General features: G+C 41.3%; 1 protein-coding gene across 3 annotated transcripts in view; it reads right to left on the bottom strand.

Moving 5' to 3' along the window:
• The window catches only part of eml5 (EMAP like 5), a 35,572-nt gene that overhangs the window by 3,644 nt on the left and 14,334 nt on the right, over nucleotides 1-17,594 (bottom strand). For 2 of the 3 annotated variants that reach the window (XM_034222144.1, XM_034222145.1), the window contains 31 exons: nucleotides 16,861-16,998; nucleotides 16,482-16,738; nucleotides 16,123-16,335; nucleotides 15,879-16,046; nucleotides 14,628-14,734; nucleotides 14,422-14,540; nucleotides 14,083-14,269; nucleotides 13,811-13,916; nucleotides 13,310-13,403; nucleotides 10,964-11,064; nucleotides 10,660-10,853; nucleotides 10,403-10,514; nucleotides 10,110-10,237; nucleotides 8,440-8,581; nucleotides 8,194-8,346; nucleotides 7,072-7,203; nucleotides 6,845-6,933; nucleotides 5,642-5,818; nucleotides 5,308-5,509; nucleotides 5,099-5,225; nucleotides 4,798-4,812; nucleotides 3,767-3,775; nucleotides 3,107-3,185; nucleotides 2,686-2,815; nucleotides 2,250-2,348; nucleotides 1,813-1,833; nucleotides 1,257-1,430; nucleotides 946-1,154; nucleotides 627-784; nucleotides 376-490; nucleotides 98-286 (listed from right to left, as the gene is read on the bottom strand). In XM_034222144.1, the coding sequence (XP_034078035.1) occupies nucleotides 98-286; nucleotides 376-490; nucleotides 627-784; nucleotides 946-1,154; nucleotides 1,257-1,430; nucleotides 1,813-1,833; nucleotides 2,250-2,348; nucleotides 2,686-2,815; nucleotides 3,107-3,185; nucleotides 3,767-3,775; nucleotides 4,798-4,812; nucleotides 5,099-5,225; nucleotides 5,308-5,509; nucleotides 5,642-5,818; nucleotides 6,845-6,933; nucleotides 7,072-7,203; nucleotides 8,194-8,346; nucleotides 8,440-8,581; nucleotides 10,110-10,237; nucleotides 10,403-10,514; nucleotides 10,660-10,853; nucleotides 10,964-11,064; nucleotides 13,310-13,403; nucleotides 13,811-13,916; nucleotides 14,083-14,269; nucleotides 14,422-14,540; nucleotides 14,628-14,734; nucleotides 15,879-16,046; nucleotides 16,123-16,335; nucleotides 16,482-16,738; nucleotides 16,861-16,998 (4,144 nt within the window). Of the gene's footprint in view, nucleotides 1-97; nucleotides 287-375; nucleotides 491-626; nucleotides 785-945; nucleotides 1,155-1,256; nucleotides 1,431-1,812; nucleotides 1,834-2,249; nucleotides 2,349-2,685; nucleotides 2,816-3,106; nucleotides 3,186-3,766; nucleotides 3,776-4,797; nucleotides 4,813-5,098; nucleotides 5,226-5,307; nucleotides 5,510-5,641; nucleotides 5,819-6,844; nucleotides 6,934-7,071; nucleotides 7,204-8,193; nucleotides 8,347-8,439; nucleotides 8,582-10,109; nucleotides 10,238-10,402; nucleotides 10,515-10,659; nucleotides 10,854-10,963; nucleotides 11,065-13,309; nucleotides 13,404-13,810; nucleotides 13,917-14,082; nucleotides 14,270-14,421; nucleotides 14,541-14,627; nucleotides 14,735-15,878; nucleotides 16,047-16,122; nucleotides 16,336-16,481; nucleotides 16,739-16,860; nucleotides 16,999-17,594 lie in introns of those variants that run through there. The other variant, XM_034222147.1, reaches the window with a different exon arrangement.

Genomic DNA, 17,594 nt, shown 5'->3' with positions numbered 1-17,594 from the left:
AGCCATGTTAACTTCACTTGCAACATCTTGAAATACTGATATAATTTTGGAAGTACTGGGACTATGTTTCTGAGGGGGTGGAGGTAACATGGCTGACCTTCTCTGGGATGTCCCACAGACGCACTGTGCCGTCCTCTGCAGCAGACAGGAAGACATCTCTGGAGGGATGGGTGCCCAGTCCCCAGATCGGTCCGTCCATGTGTCCGTTCACCAAGATGTTGCACGCTGCATTCTTCTCTCCTACTTCAATGATCTCTGCATTCCTGGTCCCCACAAGGATTTTACCCTGACACAAGAAACAGCAAAACATGTTAATACACACATGATGGGGTTTGAAAAATAATTGTATTGAGTGCGATATTGTCAGTAACCTACCTTTCCTCGGCAGACAGAGCGAACGCAGTCTATGACTTGTCCTGTTTCTAACCGAAATGCTCTGCAGCGTTTCAGCTCCTGGTCCCAGAGCTTCAGAGCGCCTCCCTCCTTGGACCTGTGGAGGAAAACATCCATGTATTTAATCCCTGAGTTTAAGAAAAACACAGCTTAAATAATATGTATGGGTATCTGTGGGCTCCCTAATATATAATAGGTAATGTGTTGTATTGATGTAACCGAGCAGCACTTACGGTCTCTCCTTGCCCCCGGTGACGATGAGGCCGTCTCTCAGTGTGGTGTACATGGTGAACACAGGGCCCGTATGAGCCTTGGCCACAATTCTTACTAGAATGTGTTCCTTCCACACACACACATCCCCACTTATGGTACCTGTAAAGGTCAAGTTATTCTGAAAAGAAAACAAATCTGCACTAATCTAGTGGCCTAACAGCAGAGCGAGCAATGCAAAAACAATTCACAGCACATACAACACAGTTTGGGATCAAATTATGATGTCATGAAGACTTTATTTTGAAGACTTTATTTTTGAATTGGTTGGAAGGCACTTACAGCTCCAAATGCTACAGACAGCATGGTCTGCATCCGGGCGTCCTCTATGGAGCTCAGCACACCTTTTTTGCTGAGCAGAGCACGACCGGCTAACGTCCAGAAGCGCACATGCTTGATCCCCACGGACACAAAGTGTGTGTCAGAGTCCGGACGAAACTCCGCCACAAAGATCCTCTGGGTGTGGCCCACCCGGCTGGCCACTTTGGCACCTAAAAATAAAGCAGAGTGCATTAAGGATTGATCTCCCGTAGGGGGACTTTCTAATCCCCGTAAGGAGGTTCAAGTTTAAGGGAGGATTATTTTAGTTTTACCTTCCTGCCACTTCCAGATGGTGACGGTGTGTTCAGGGTCCAGGCCCACAGACAGCAGGAGTTTTCCTGTGGCACTAAAGCTGACGGAGCAAACCCCACCGGAGTGGAAGCAACGCAGCACAGACAGAGTCTGCTTGGTCATGGCGTCCCACACATGGATCGATGGAGAGGTGGCTGAGGGACAGATAAGGAGAATTATTTGTCTATATTTAAGTATTAGATATTAGTTTGACTCGTGTCATGAGCAAACCCTAAAAAGCAAAAATATTGAATAAATGGCTTCTTTATTTATTGGGTGTCTCTTAATTTACACTAAAATGTGACAAACCTTCAAAATAAAAATGAAAGTAGAGGCTAGAGTTTAGAAATATACCTTAAAAGATTTTTGAATTATACTTGAAGAAAATTTGATCAAATCAACAAACCTATTGAAAATGAAATAGCCACTAGATGGCAGTAACGTAAAGTATATAATGAGTTAAAGACCATCAACTATTTCTTCAGAAGTAACAACACATTTCCCTTTACACTCACACACGTTTTTAAATGTCCTTACCTGACATGTCACCAGTATCACCTGAAAAGAAGAAAATTCAGATTTATTTACAGAACCAACAAATCATTTGTTAATTTTTTGTGACAATAGTGGCTTCTGATATTAACTTTTACCTTCAAATATTTGGGTCATTTGCAGATGATCATGTCTGAATCTTACAGTTATATGTATAGACTAATATTATTTTAGCTGCTATTGCATATCTTCTGTCAATTTCCTGTAACTGTGTGTCTTTCTGTGAGAAAAGTGGCAATCCCACAACTATTAAAGTATGTATTCAGAAGAGATGATTTTGCTCTATAGCACAGATACGTTTGTAGGAGGGGGATAGCTGTCTGTCATGTACCATCATCCCCCTGAACAATGTAGAACATGTGATACAGAGAAGAGAAATGAGGCGTCTGGTGACACAGGAGGTCGATTTCTCACAAACATACCTACTTGGCCAGTAGCCACCACGTTGGGGAATTTGGGATGTTGATTGATTGTCAGGCACAGAATGTCGTCACTGTGTTCTATGTAGAAACTTTGGCAGGCTGTAAAAAAACACACACACACACACACACACACACACACACACACCAACACATCACACACAGACAGCCAATGCAATACATATGTTTGGTTCGATTTAATGATATGATGCTGTACTCTGCAACTATCGAACCCAGTATTTATTCCAGTGCTTGTGATACTTTAAATACCTTATAATACAATAATGATAATACTGCTTAATATTGCACCATTTTTAATTCAGGACTTTTACTATTAAATTGAGTATTTCAAGACCGCTGCATATCTATTTAATTGCAGAGTGTATTTGCTTATATTGAACAGTAACACTGTCAGTGTGTATTCCTGACGTCTACTCACAGGTCGTCAGGTTGAGCACGATGCCGACCGAGGCCGTGTGGTAGATGATGTCCGCCCCCTCGTTGAGGTAGTGCACGTTATTGCGGCAGTCATTGCCACGGTAACCAAACACCAGCTCCAGCACCAGGTCCTGTGGGGGAGTCGGGGGGAAAAAAAGACCGGCAGAAAGTCAGAGAGGTCAGCACCATGACAACAAATATATTCAGAGAGCCAGCGGCTGAATGAGCACGAAATTATTCGATTAGAGCATCCTCAGAGGCTGTCTGGACGGAGAGCGAGCACACAGCGTCTTCAGATGGAATAAATCACATTAGAAAACCAACATTTTGAATATTTCTGGCTGCTCTGAAAGACTTCCCTTCTGAATATGGTATATATAAATGACTTTGCTGTTTTGGGTAGGATGTGAGGTCTTTCTTACCTCAATGGGTCGCTTCTTTTTGCCCACGTTGTTGGTCTGCAGTTTCTCAGGCTGTGGCAGTGCTCTGCTGACAGGAGGCCTGAAACAGACAGCTGTGATGAGACGGCTGCCACAGAGCTGCTTCAAATGCTGATCACGATAATAATGATGACAATGATGATAATATTACACCTGTCTGTATACATATTGGGCAAACATCTGCTCATAAGTGCACACAATATGTGACGTTTTCATGTGAAGAAAGGAAAATCCTTGCTTTTCTTTATTACATTTTGTATCAAGGTTGTGTACAGAGTTTTCTAATAACAATGAAGTAATGAAAGGACGAGTTTTGAATAAGGTGACTTGAGTGGAATGCTCAGAATACAAAAAAACAAACTATATTTAATATCTACATGGCAGAACTTTGTCCGCCCACATCTTTCAGCAGTCAGTCAATATAAATTCATTAAAAGATTCAACAGCATCACTGACTAAATATGTGTCATCATGACTACTGGAAATATCGTAAGGACAAACACAGTAAAGGCAGGGTGTGAAGGTATCTAAAAGACGAATAGTAAGCATGTGCTTCATGTTCAATCTACAGATATCTTCATGAGGTCCAAACCTGTGTGTGATCTATAAAGTAATACATCAACCTGAAATTAAGCATCTTACCTCGACCCTCTTCATGGCAGCAATAACAAAGAAAAAGTAAGAATTAGAAATGTTCCTCACCACTGTCTGGCGGACACACCAAGCACAACATTTCAGCCACTGAGGAAATAAAACACACAAGTCAGTACCACTGTGTTACCATGACAACTTAAACCCATTTCCATGACAACTGCTGCCCAGACAATGCTGGTGGATGTTTGCTTGAAAAAAAAGTCTGGAAATCGATTAACCTGAAGCACCCTGAGTCTGTGCCTCAGAGGATTAGAATGATGGGAAGCCTGCAATGAGAGCTGCAATGATTTATTTGATTCATTGATTAGTTGGTATTAATCGCCAACTATTTGGATAAGGGATTTATTCAACTTTAATCATACACGCTTTTCTCTTTGCCTGATATCTTTTCTCTTTTGGAAAAAACAGAGATTTGAGGAAACCTAATTTTCTAAATGTTCTGACATATTACAGACCAAAAACGAATTGATTAAACAAGAAAATAATCAACACAATAATTGGCTATGAAATATAATTTAGTTGTAGCCTTTCTTTGCTGTAGAACCAGACCTGTAAATAAAATACTTTAAAAGAAGATATCTTTTATAATCGTTTTGTATTTGTACATTACAATATTTATTTTGGTGTTATGTGCTAAGTTAAGATTGAGATGAAGAATTTAAATTGGTCCTTTTTATCTTTGTTTAAAACCAGTTCAGATGCTGACAACTATAATAGGCATTCAAGTTAATTGAATTCAAATTGAATTGTTAGCCCAATTTGTCCTGCGAGACAAAACAACAGAAAAGCAACTCATTAAATGAACATCCAAAAGAGCAACAAACCCTCAAACGGTAATTACTAAAAACGATTTATACTGAGGACATTTCACAGGCATCAAGGCATTGAATATAAAACATTTTACAACATAATCTAGTCAGGTATGTTGTTACTTTTTCTCTCTGCTAAAAGACATATCTGAACTACTCCCTGTTTAACCTTTTGTCCATAAATCAACATACACGAACACAAGAGCTTACCTGACCACCCCTTGTCTTCAAGTAGAATTAAAGAACGAAGCAGGATAATGACAGATGGACAGCCATTAAAGGAAAGAAGAAGAGCAGAAAAGGCTGAGTTATTTCAAAAGGGCAGGGAAAGGGAAGGAATTTCACGCAGGAAAAGAAAAAACAAGTTGACAGAAGAAGGAAGGTTGGGCTTCATCTTGATGCAGGAGACTTATTTATTGTACTGTGACAGGCAGATATTTCTAAGAGCATTTTTTGACAGTGCCAGAGTTTCTTTTGAGCAAAGCTTCATCTGAGCTGAAATGACAGATACCTTTCGTCCACAGACGGCTCTTTCAGCTGCAGGTGGGGTTTCACACCCGTCATGGGTCGCATGTTGGTGGATAAGGCCTTGATGGTGTAGGTGATCTCGTTCTCTCTCGTCACATCGCTGTCATAACCTGAAAAAAGACGGGAATGACTCAGGTTTGAGCAACAGAAACATTCAATGAATAAAAAGCTCATAGGACGCCAATCTCTCACCTCCATCGTCCTCACTCTCGATGTCCGACTCCTCGCTGTCACACTGTTTGAATTCCCGGTGGCCCTCGGGCTCATGGGCCCAGATCATGAGGCACGTGTCGCTGCCGCCGACCGTCACCAAGAGGCTGTCGTCATGGGTCCATCGCACATTGGTAACATGTGTGCTGTGGGCCACATAGCGCTTGAACTTTGCATACTTCCCCTGCGGGAGAGGGACAACATTTGTTTAATACGTGTGACATTATCAGAAATTAACATAACATTTGCATGAACCAAAGCCTTAAGGCGTTCAGCCCAGAAATACAAAGAATTAAATATATGCACTGTGTCGGACCTTGACAGGGTATCTGAAGAGCTTCACGTAGCCCAAGTCGTCCCCTGTTGCTAGCACCTTCCTGTCGTTACTAAGGCAGGCGGCGGTGACCTCTGTGACCTCGTTGATCAAAGGCCAGATGCCCTCCACAGACGATCCCAAGACACACGTCCACGTGCTCCAGTCGATCTTATCCACCTGAGATAAGAGAGTAGTAAGTCAAGCTTCATTTGAAATGTCACTTACAAAACGTTTTTTTACTTTAAATGATTTTGGTTCACTTATAGAACTTGTTACACATATAAATAAAATCATCAGTCTGATCAAATATACCTTGTCAGACTGTTCTTTTTGGACACAGCTGCTTTTTTGTTTGTTTCACATTTAACACACCCTTATACATTACTGACTTTCACATTTGTTTAAGCTTTGTTACGTTGTGACGTTTTCCTTTATTGCAAATAAATATGCTTTGTGTTCCCTTAAACCCCTCTGGTCTCCCATCTGTGTTACAGCAATTGAGGCTGTAACACATACAAAAAAAGTCATAACTTTTCAGTTCATTATAAACCAATTCTACTTAAAAACAAATGACTTTTTTATAGCATTCCATTTAACGAAGGGGGAACCTAATATGCAATAAGCCTTATTATGATTCGGATAGAACAACAATACAAAAATGTACTCAGGCTAAGCTCATAGAGCCTCTACAGTCAGCAAATAAACCATAGAGAGCGTTATATCTTGAATAATGTGTTGTATATTGTGTCTCTGTCACAGCAAAATGTCCAACTATTCCTTTAAAGGTCCCATACAATCATAGAGAATATAGGAGGGAAGGTAGATGGAAAGGAAAGAAGGTGGGAAGAGGAGTAGCAACGTCTCAACTTGTCAATAATGATCCTGTGATTAAGTGTACAAGAGAAGAGTGAGATGCATGGCAGGAAGAGAGAAAGGGGAGAGGAAACACGACCTAGCAGCATCTATCATCTCTGACCCTTATTTTCTTAATGCTCCACTCTCTGCTGTGTGCATGGTGTCTGAATGTCACACTTTATTAAGGGGACCCTAAACACTAGTCTTCTTCCACTTCCAGATTTAGAATGAAACTGGTGAAAAGTGGGCCGTGATAATGCTTCACTGCCCCTCCTCGAGCGAGCCTCCTCTGCTCCCAAAGGAAAAAAATGTGGGCCAACAACCGTTGCCCCCCCCCACGCTGCTTACCTCTGTCGCTGGGATCGTCTGCCTCTTGCCGCGAGGAGCCTCGAAGAAAAACTGCTCCTTTGCACCTGTGTTGACTTGGAGTAGTTTTCCTGTGAATGAAATAGCCCAGTGGGCCGCAGTGTTTAACTGTGCTTTAACAGAGACATTTTGAATATGTCATTTTTAATGTCGCAGTCGTTTGCAAGGATTTACTGAGACAATTGTATTTAATTAAGGAAGCATTGTACCTCTCTTGTCCCAGTCCAGATGGGTAATGTAGTTGAGGCATCCTTTGCACACCCCAACACGTTTGCTGCTCATTACATTGTAAATATCCACAAAAGTGTCTCCTGATGCCACTGCAAGGTACTTCCCAACACCTGAGCAAACACAAGGGAGAGGGTGGTTAGTTATAGACAGGGGTTTTACAACTGTGCTCCAGACAGAGATATTAAAAAACATTGCTTTGCAATTTGCTCAGAGTTCAAACGTCTAATTCATCCAATATTCTGGTTAATTACTGCAGAACTAATTGCATTACACTCATGTCAGCTGTACTTTATGTCTAGAGCTAACAAGCACATTCTGGGCATGCAAACACTATGATAATGAACATAGTAAATGTAATGACCGCTAAACACAGGAGCTTATTCATATCCCAGACTCCTCAAGGTCCTTTGTTCCCTCTTAACAGGACACTTTAAGGAGACCTTTTAAAGGGTTATGTTTTGACAGTTTCACTTGGTCAAATCTTCAATATGTCATATTGTAAATATACCTACAGCTGATAGCCTACTGGTGTTGTTCTCTTTGAAATCATCAGATTTGCTGGCAAGATGGTTTACTTTCTTTCTTGACACATTGGCTGAACAGTTTTACTTTGAACTGCAAAGATAGCCCTTACCAATCTATTTTCTCAAGAAAATATCACGCTTGTAACATACGGATGAACCTATTTGAACCATACTGAAACACATTTCCAGCTTCACACTGCTCTAAACAGTGAGTTCTGGTACAAGATGGAGGCCCGTGGGTGTTGGGTTGAGAAACAGGATCGATTGCATTGTGGACTAAGGTTAAGTGTCTAGGAGAGTTTAGTTTCTTGCTCTCACTTTGTCTGCACTCAATGTTACTCATTCCTATTTTACTGGCTCTCCGTCTGGCCTTATTACAGAAAGCAATTAATTTGGGTCAGGCCTGCAGCAATATCGCCCCCACTGACAGCGGGAGGGAAATGTGTACACCTGCTGAACTTCTGCATCCTACACACTCTCAGAGGCTTTGAAGGGCACACAGATTTTAGAGGCCTGTTTATTTCTCAGACAGGATTTCAGGGGAGTTTTGTCAGGGTGAAGAGTTGAGTGGCAGACCTGGAGAAAATCTGATATCGGAGATGATGTCCTTGCGATGGTGGAAGGACACCAGATCCTCCAGGGTGTCTGCGTTCACAATGAGGAAGCTGCCGTCATTCAGGCCCACCGCCAAAGCTTTACCATCAGGGGAGAAGCAGCAGCAACGGCCGCCTGTGGAGGACAATGTGTTTGTTAAAGCCCCAGGGCCAGTGCACTTCCTGTCAGAGGACGCACTCATCTGTTAGTGTCTGAGCAGTGACTCACCTTTCCTGAGCTTGCGTACAGCCAGCATGCAGTGGCTAGGTGAGAGGTCCCATATGCGCAGCGTTTTGTCATCGCTGACAGTGGCACAGAGAGGGAGATGGGGATGAGTGGCCAGGCCCCACACTTCACCTTCCATGTGACCCTGCAGACACACAAAACAAAGTCAAAATTAATTTCATTTGTCGACTTAGTCAGGAAACGTTTGGGGGGTTTTTAAAGAAAGAATGTACTTAGCATTATTATTTTATTTAGTTTCTTTAACAAAATCACTGTGTTCTCCCTTAATTTACTTACAGGACTAATATACGGTTTAAGCCATACTGTCGGATAAGTATAAGCAGTTCAATTAATACAAAATATATTTATATTAATAATATATATATATATATATATTAATAAAGGGGTTGACCGATCAAGTTTGTTAAAATAATAATGGATACTTTTTAGTAAATATTGAATATTCTAAGATTCTGCTTCTGCTATTTTTTATGTTTTTTATTTATTTACCTATAATTCTGTATGTTATAATGATAATATAATATAATCTTATTATTATTATTATTATATATTATATTCTTATACCATTTTAATGTTAAAAGAACTTGGTTAAGAGAACATAAAAATCTACCTAATCTTTATGCTGTATGTTCCTCCTTCCTGACACCAGCAATTGACTCAATCAGATATATTTATGTGATAAATAACTTATATAAGCCACAGGATACTATAAGAAACAACAGGCCTGTTGCCTACACAGCAGCCGACTGAGGACAACCTCTGGTTTCTCATCAATTCATCCCATCCATCAGAATGTGCTTGTGTAGTTTGAAGCATTTGAAAAGGGCAATCAATAGCATCGCTCTGGCTGCATACAATTAAGGGGGCCGGGCCGACGCTGAATGAACACTTAACTAAATTAACAATCTCCCATTAAGCAGCAATAATTCATCGCTGTTCATAGCCAGCTCCTTGGTGATTCTGGGTCGCTGTGCAAGGAAGGATATGCATTAGGATATGATATGATATAAGATAATATGATGTTTTTTAAGTTAAAACTTTTGCAGCCATAAAGCAACGTCATCATTTTGTCACCATGTACTTGCACAGAAAATGCATGCGTTTGTCGGTTATCTTCACACTGACTGCTATCGTTCAACATAAACGTGTCAACAAAAATAGAATATGGTTATTTTAGTATTTCTTGACAGTTAATCAGTTTGAAATATGTCAGGTAATAATGAAAGAGTCAGGAACAGTGACAGTGAGCTGTTAGAGAAAGAGCTGCAGGCGACAGGCTGCACATCTCCAACTCCTCAGCCAGGTAACCATCGACTATCTGTGTGACAGTTGCTCACAGAATGATGGAAAACTCCAATTACTGCCCAACTTCTTTATTAAAACGACTAACGTTTTCTGCCCCCAGTAAACTGGGCCTGTATTTTTCAACCACATTTTCTCTTACCACGAGTAAATAGGGTGTCTTAAAATCAACTGAGATTGAAAGTTAAGACAATAAAATTAAGTATTCCATAGTGAGAGTACTCTTGAACACATCACGAAATGAGTAGCACACTGCTTCTGCCAGGTCATTGCAATAAAAAAGAAAATAAACTTTAGTGCATCTTCAACACAGGTGACAGGTTTTGGGGTTATTTTTAGCGGTATCTTACCTGTACCAGCAGCGTGATGGGGCCACTCTTGTCCACCTCCAGGATCTCTCCGTTCTTGGTCCCCACCAGGATGTGGCCGTGGCCCAGAGATATGGCACGTATGGAGGGGTTGTCCTCCAAGAGCAACCCTGTAGAGTGGATGAATCATAGAGACCTTAGCTTGAACCAGGAGGCAATCTTCATGTCGGCTAAAAGCATTGACTGTTTTAAATGGATTTGCATTGGGATGGTTGCATTTCTGTAACAAGAAATAATGATCCAAGGACAACTGAGAACCGGATGAACCTTTTTACCTTTAGAGCCTGGAGCTAGGACGGATCGCTTGATGGCATAAGTCTTGAGGCATCTCTCGAATGTGTCGTCCCACAGAGCAACTATACCATCTTTTCCTCCAGTCACAAATCCCTATAAAATATTCACATTTACATTAGCGAGAAAAGCCTTCCAATTGAAAATGTCAAATGCAATATGAAAACTATACAAAAACAAGTAACAGACAGAAAAATACACTTCTACTCGAGGTTCATAATTAATTATTTCCCCGCGGTACCTTTTCTAGAGCGTGCACACTGAAAACCGGGCCATCATGAGCCTTGACAGTCTTCATGAGGAACATGTCTCTCCAGATGCAAATGTCCCCGGTGCAGGTGCCTGAAAACACCATCTCCTCCGACCAGCCGTACACAGCGCACATCATAGTCTCTGTCTTCCCCATGTTCCCCTTGCGCCCAATTAGACCACCACCTGAAAGAGAAACAGACATTCAACTCTCAGTAAGATGTGTCACCGCTAAGCCAGAGATCCTCTTGTTAGAGCCTCGGCTCGTCAACAAAAAGAAAGCTCAGGGGTCTTACCAGCCTTATGCCAAAACTTTATATGCTTCACACCCGCTGTGATAAGCTTGTCAGGAAGGTAGGGATTTATTTTGACAACGAATATCTTGTCCTTGCTTCCCCTGAAAAGTATGCATGGAGAAAAAGCATTAGATGTGTACATTTCTTCACATACACTCAAGATGTTTTATCTATTCTTAAACCTTGGTCTTGAGAGAAACAACATTTACTTTCATCATTTTTTGCCCATAGTTGGAATGACAAAGTGGAAATATAAAAATAATGAATTCACTGTGACTGTAAGCAACAACTCAAGGACAGAGTGCACTGAGGCTTTTAATCACGGCACAGCAATGTGGAAATATGCCTCACTCTCTGTATCTGAATGTCTGAACAAAACTAAGTTGCATAGTTGGAGTATAACAATGCGTCAAAAGGCACAATGAATCCATCCTCACACTATTATACAAGCTCTCTGTGAGATTCTCACAGAGAGCTTATATAATAGTGTGAGGTATGGGTGACATGGCCAAATAAAAACACATGATATGTATTGTGATACGATATACAATATATAATATACGTTATTAATGGCTACAGACTTTATGTTACAGTGAAATATTCTGGCCATGATAATGTTTAAAGGTGGGGAAGGTAAGTTTGAGAAACCGCCTCGAGATACACTTTTTTTTTATATTCCATGGAATGCTCTTAACATCCCGATAACAATGATTATCTGAAGTGCTTTGACAAAAAATCCATTAAAAAAAATCATCTGTGGAAGCCGTAGTACTGTAAAAACGACCAACGACCAATCATTTTAGCCGGCCCGGCTAAAGTAACTGGATGGCCTACCTGCCTGTCAGCCTTACATCCGTGCACAAACTTATCTCTTGCCCTCATTGGTCATGTGCACGTTCGTGTGTGTTGGAGGAGGGGCTCTGTAAGGAAGTAGCAGATTTTTTCCGGCTGTGTATTTTCAAATTCTAGCGCACTCGAGCTGGTTTCTCCAAAATTACCCACCCCACCTTTAATGAAAATCGGAAATCATGGCAGCCACAGTACTTATATCAAGCTATTATTTAGACAGGACTAAAATATTTTATTTACTTTTATTTAATTGTTTTTCATTTGTATTCCTTCGTAAATGTCTGCTTATAATCACATTGTATTTTATACATCTTTCTCTCACTTAAATAGTGAGAGAAACATAAAAGTAACTGACTGTGGCACAAGACGGGATTAGTTTTAACATAAAAATACACTCACATTTTAAGGTCACATTTCTGTCACGGCTTCTTAGTAACCATTACAAACGCACTAGAATGAGAGATACACTTTATGTCTTTTGCCCTTTTATTGCATCGCACAATATGAACAGTGAGGATAAGTGGCTGGTCCTTTTAATGCGATGGACAACACCTGACACTTTAAGTTCTCTAATCGCTGCCCTTTGTGCTCATCTCCCTCTAGCACCCACTCCCCCTCTCCCAGCTGAAGACTACAGAGGCGGTGCACAAGCAAGGCTCTTTCAGGCCCCATTTCCCTCTGCCCGCCTCACTGTACTGCCCACCAGGGTCTGCAGAGGAGATTAGTGCAGCTCCAAGTTGTCCCTGAGCCTGGCACACAATACGCAGGAGAGCAACCGCAACGCACGGCTCCAAACCAGCCAGGGGAACGGAGTAGATACTAAATATGAACATCAAGTGGAACAAGCAACAAAGCAAAAGAAAATGTATTTTGGGATGCCGATCTTTGCCAGTATGATACGTCTGCTGGTTCAGGTCATATAATAGTACCTGCTGTGAAGTAGAGGTTTATTTTAAGGTTTTATACTCAAGTTTGTTTCAGAAATAAAACTGGTAGCATGTATGTACTGCGTTTTTATTTCTTAAACCCATTTGATTTACGATATTATTTAGTAACGTCAGAAACCCGGTTCATCTATAGAAAAAACTTGCATTACTTAATATGTTTTCATAGCTAAATACAATCTGTTAACAAGCAGCCAACTCGCCAATATGAGCCCATTGAAGATTAAAAGTGATTCTCTTTAACTATGGATCTGCAGATTGGGCCCTGAGGAAAACTCCTACTCCAGCCATTCAGGGTTAAGTGTTGCAGTGGAGCCGCCTCGTGACTAATTCCCCATTTTTCCTCTGCTCCATCAATCACGCCGCCAGCTCTGCACAGCAAAGTGGCTCCAATTTAACCCTCATCCATAAATGTCCATATTTAAGCTAAGAGCGCTGAAACGATCGTTAGTGTTGAAAGGAAGGATTGTCAAAGCTTTTGAGACGTGGGGCTGTGTGCTGATAAAAAGGCAAACCTGCAGCCGTGTAAACACTCTTCTATAACTGTACTTACCGCATGGCAGACAGCTTCTCCCCCTTCCTCCAGTCCCACAGCACAATGGTGTGATTTTCGTCCAGGCCCACCGAGGCCAGCCGTTTGCCATCCGCTGTGGAGGGACAAACACAACTATTACTGTAAGTCCAGCACGGACAGAGCCAGCTCCTGCTTTGGTTCAGTGATGTCTGGCCCTTGTTAGCAACATAAAAGCAGCCAAGAAGGTTTGATATCAGGTGATTCACCGACACCAACATCTCACTGCCTCCGTCTGGTGCCAATTAAGGGAAGCGAGATGAACAGCTCTACCTTGATGCAGTCAGACTGCCAAGACTAACAGACAGCAGAAATAGGGTTTTCATTGTCAAGTGTGTGTCTTGTGAATGTTCCCGTTTCTTTAATGAGGAAAATAAGATATTGTGTTCCCCTGTGAAAGCTAGGATGTGTGGAGTATTGGTAAACATTTTATGTTGAATCGGCCTGGATAAGAGACAGTCTAAAAAAACAGTGCTGACTTACCAGAAAAGTCCAAAGCACACACTCCGAGCTGGTGGAAACCCCTCAACACAGACATGGGTTTTAACGTTTCTGTGTCCCATATGTGGATGGCCGAATCTCTGCCGACCTGAAAAGACAAGAATATCCAAAGTATGAATGCAATCCTCTTGATTCAACTGAATTATACAAGAGCATGTTCAGTCTTATATGTCTTTATGCTCATCTCTGTGGAGCCATGAACTTAACTAATACAAAAACGTTGAATATTTGATGTTAGGAGAGCTGGTAGCTACCTGGCCTGTTGCTACAAAGTCCTTCAGAGGGTGGATAGCCAGACACAGGATGTCATCGTCATGGCCCATGTAGAAACGTTGGGTATTCTGCTGTCTGTTGTACACAACCCCAATGGCAGCTACATGGTAGACTATCTCCCCGGTCTGGGTGTAGAACAGGTTGCTCCTGCAATCATAACCCCTGTAGCTGCAAAGGTAAAAAAGGGAGAAAAAGGACTTTATGAAAGGATTCATTACATAGTGAGATGTCCAATTTTAAAAAGCTAACCTCATTGCAATTCATCTCACAATATCTACCTTTCCAGTTTCTCTTTTATGATTCTACAGAGGTAAGCCTACCCATGAATGAAGTGCAGCTTCACCCCGCTCCCCGGTGCTCGCTCTCTCTTCTTCATGGCCGTCGCTCGATGCTTCTCTTTGCACTGCTCTTTGAGCTGAGGTAGATCTTCTTTATAAATCTGTTCACATGTAGAAAAGTGTGTCCCTTCGCTGTTGATTTTGCAGACATGTTTTAAAAGGTGAACATATCTGATGTGAATACAAACCTGTCGTCGATACGTGAGCTGGGTCTCTTGCTCGATTTCTGAGTCCATCTCAGGTACGTCTGACTGATCAGAGTCCGACTCTTCACTGTTAGAGTCTGCCAAGCTCTCTGCGGGCAGAAACAAGGCTGCATCACACCTTGCAAGTAAAGAGTTACCTTGCCTTTAAATAAGACAAAAATCCCACTGCCGGAAAGTGACAAATACTTCATCCTGTTTCAGTTGAAGTGAGGGTCAATTGTGTAATAATCCTGTGACATCTGCTATTTATCAGGCAGCCGTGCTTTACAGTGACATCGCTCAAGACACATTTAGAAAAATGCTGATGCAGCAAAGTACAGCCGTGCCAAGACAAGGCAATACGCAGAACTGGCAGCTGAGGGCGACTACTCACAAGATCCATTAGGAAAATTAAAAAGAAAGGCGGTAAGTATGTGCTTTAAATTCAGAAAGCACAGCTGTGCTCTGTCTCTGGAACAAACATTTGACTTGGGAATGACAATGCAATTATACTTTCCAAGCTTTGTTCACTTTTATTGGATCTGTCCTAATTAATGGGATGGCTCTCTCTTTGCACAGATTCATAACACTGGTGGTTCAGGAGCAATCTTAAGGAAAGGAACAGTCTCATACATTACTCTCTGGTGGTTTAGCACATCAAGTTCAGGAGGCTAGTGGGAGCAGTGTTATGTAACAGACAGTTACATTCATAAAACCTCTGATATTGAAATCTACCTTTACATATTACTCCTTAAAATGCGTATTCATTCTACAATACTGATTAAATAGTCTTATGTTTAAACAGATACAAGACATCTTATGACATTTGCTCTTGTTTACAAATAATATGCACACCAAAAGCTCTACAGCTTCCCTTCTCTTGTCTGTCAAACTTGTCTTTTCATATTATTGGGTATAAGTCAATGAGTGATCTTTAGTAGTGTTGGAAAGCAGATTTTTCAACAGGTGTATTTTCTTTCTATCCAAAAAGCAATACCTTTAAAAGGCTTGCACACTGCAGTACTTGAGGGGAAGATTGAGTCTTCCAACTTTCTATCTCCACTCAGACTAATTTGATAATGTTTTTGGCAGGAGCTTCTGATTTTGTGAAATAAACAATAACTTTAATGCAACTCAGTGGTCTCCACACACAGCTTCATGAAAATGGAACTAATATTGCTAATTAAAGCAATTATAATGTAAAATGTAAATCCTTTTATTGGGTAAAACTTATTTCGGGGGGTTTCCTCTTACCTTGTGGCGCTATATGCACAGCCTCTTTAGACTTCCTCTCTGGAACAAACTTCCACTGGAACACCGAGTGATCGGCCCCACCAATAGTTATGACCCACTGGTAGTCATGTGACCATCTGGCGTTTGTTATGTGAGCTGAATGACCTAAATACTTTTTAAATTTTGCACCTAAAATCAAGAGGAAACATTTCAGTAACACAACAGATGATAAAAGCGGAATTCATGCCATCATTTCAAAGGTTACCTTTTTTTACACATGGATATCGTAAAAGTTTGACCAATCCATAGTCGTCAGCTGTTACTAAGACTTGATTGTTAAAGTTGGCGTCCACAGAGTTAATGTCATTGATATCCGAGTACTTGGGCCATATTCCATTGACCTCAGGGCCCAACACACACGTCCACGAGGCCCACTGAACCAGCTTCAGCTCCTCCCTGTTGGTCACCTCCTTCCCACCTCAACAGAAGAAGACAAAGAAACTTTATCTCACAAAGGAGCTCGGCTACAGTATCATATCAAAGCAACTGTTTCTCGGTTTTCGATTGTAAGTGTTATACAGATAAATTGATTTATATTGATATAACTTGGGAACCCGGACTTACTTGGCATTCTGTAGAAGAGCCTCCTGCCGCTGCCGTCATTTATCTGCAAAAACTTGCTGTCCGTGGACCAATCCATGTGTGTAATGAAGCTGTTGGATCCGATGCACTCGCCCACTTTCTTGTACCTCTGCACCACGCCATAGATGTCCACTGAATTATCGTTAGAGCCAACAGCCAAGTGGCCCCCGTCGGGAGAATACTTCAACTCATGTATGGCTTCCTTCCTGTCCTTGATGTGGACCACCTCTGTCATATCTCTGCAGGGGACAGCAGAAAAACATGTAGCTTAAATTAGGAGCTAAAATGAGCACAAAATGACGAAGCTCTTCATCATAGTGGCCATTCACAGAGGATTTTCCATTTGGAATTGTGTACCCACCTGACTCGCAGAACGGTGAAGGAGCCATCCTTCATTCCCAGTGCCAGGTGAATGCCATCAGTGCTCACGGCGGCACAGCGGATCGGCTCCTCCATGTTACAGCGAGCAATCAGCGCGTGATCTATAAGGCTCCATATCCTTTGGACACAGAGAAGTAGGACAAATGAAGAGGCAGAGCAGTGATGGGATTACAGAGTCAAACAGCCAAAGCAATGAGGTCTGCCCTGTGTCTTTGGACTGTATACTGACAGCCACAACTGCAACTATTATTGTAGACTTTAGTGAGGAAAGAGGTGAAAAAACTAAACTAAATTAATTGGTGCACCGCTATTATAGCATTTTAGAACAGCTAAACGTTGCTATAATTATGATTAGGTAAATATATAACTAAATATGCTGATTTAGGGATGTATCAGATTTTACCTACAGGATTCATTTGGCAGGAAGAATTTGAGATAACATCATTACATTGAAATCTATTGAAAATGTTTGACATTGTTTATTGTGTGTTTGGTTTCATTTTTTGGCAAAGGATTGACACTCAAAATGCGAGTGTAGGAAGGTGGAGAGAAAGTCTGTCACCATAAATTGAAGCAAAGTGTACAAAAAAAATAAAAAAATAGACTAATGGATAGAGTGTGTGGAGGGTGTTGAGGAAGGAAACCAAAGCGAGAACGGAAAGAAACACATTTGTTTTGTCATTTTATAAACAGGGCTATCATAAAAAACATTCT

The sequence above is a fragment of the Gymnodraco acuticeps genome, unplaced genomic scaffold (assembly GCF_902827175.1).
Source record: "Gymnodraco acuticeps unplaced genomic scaffold, fGymAcu1.1, whole genome shotgun sequence".
Classification (NCBI taxonomy): Eukaryota; Metazoa; Chordata; class Actinopteri; order Perciformes; family Bathydraconidae; genus Gymnodraco; species Gymnodraco acuticeps.
This window is presented reverse-complemented; position numbering and strand designations above follow the sequence as displayed.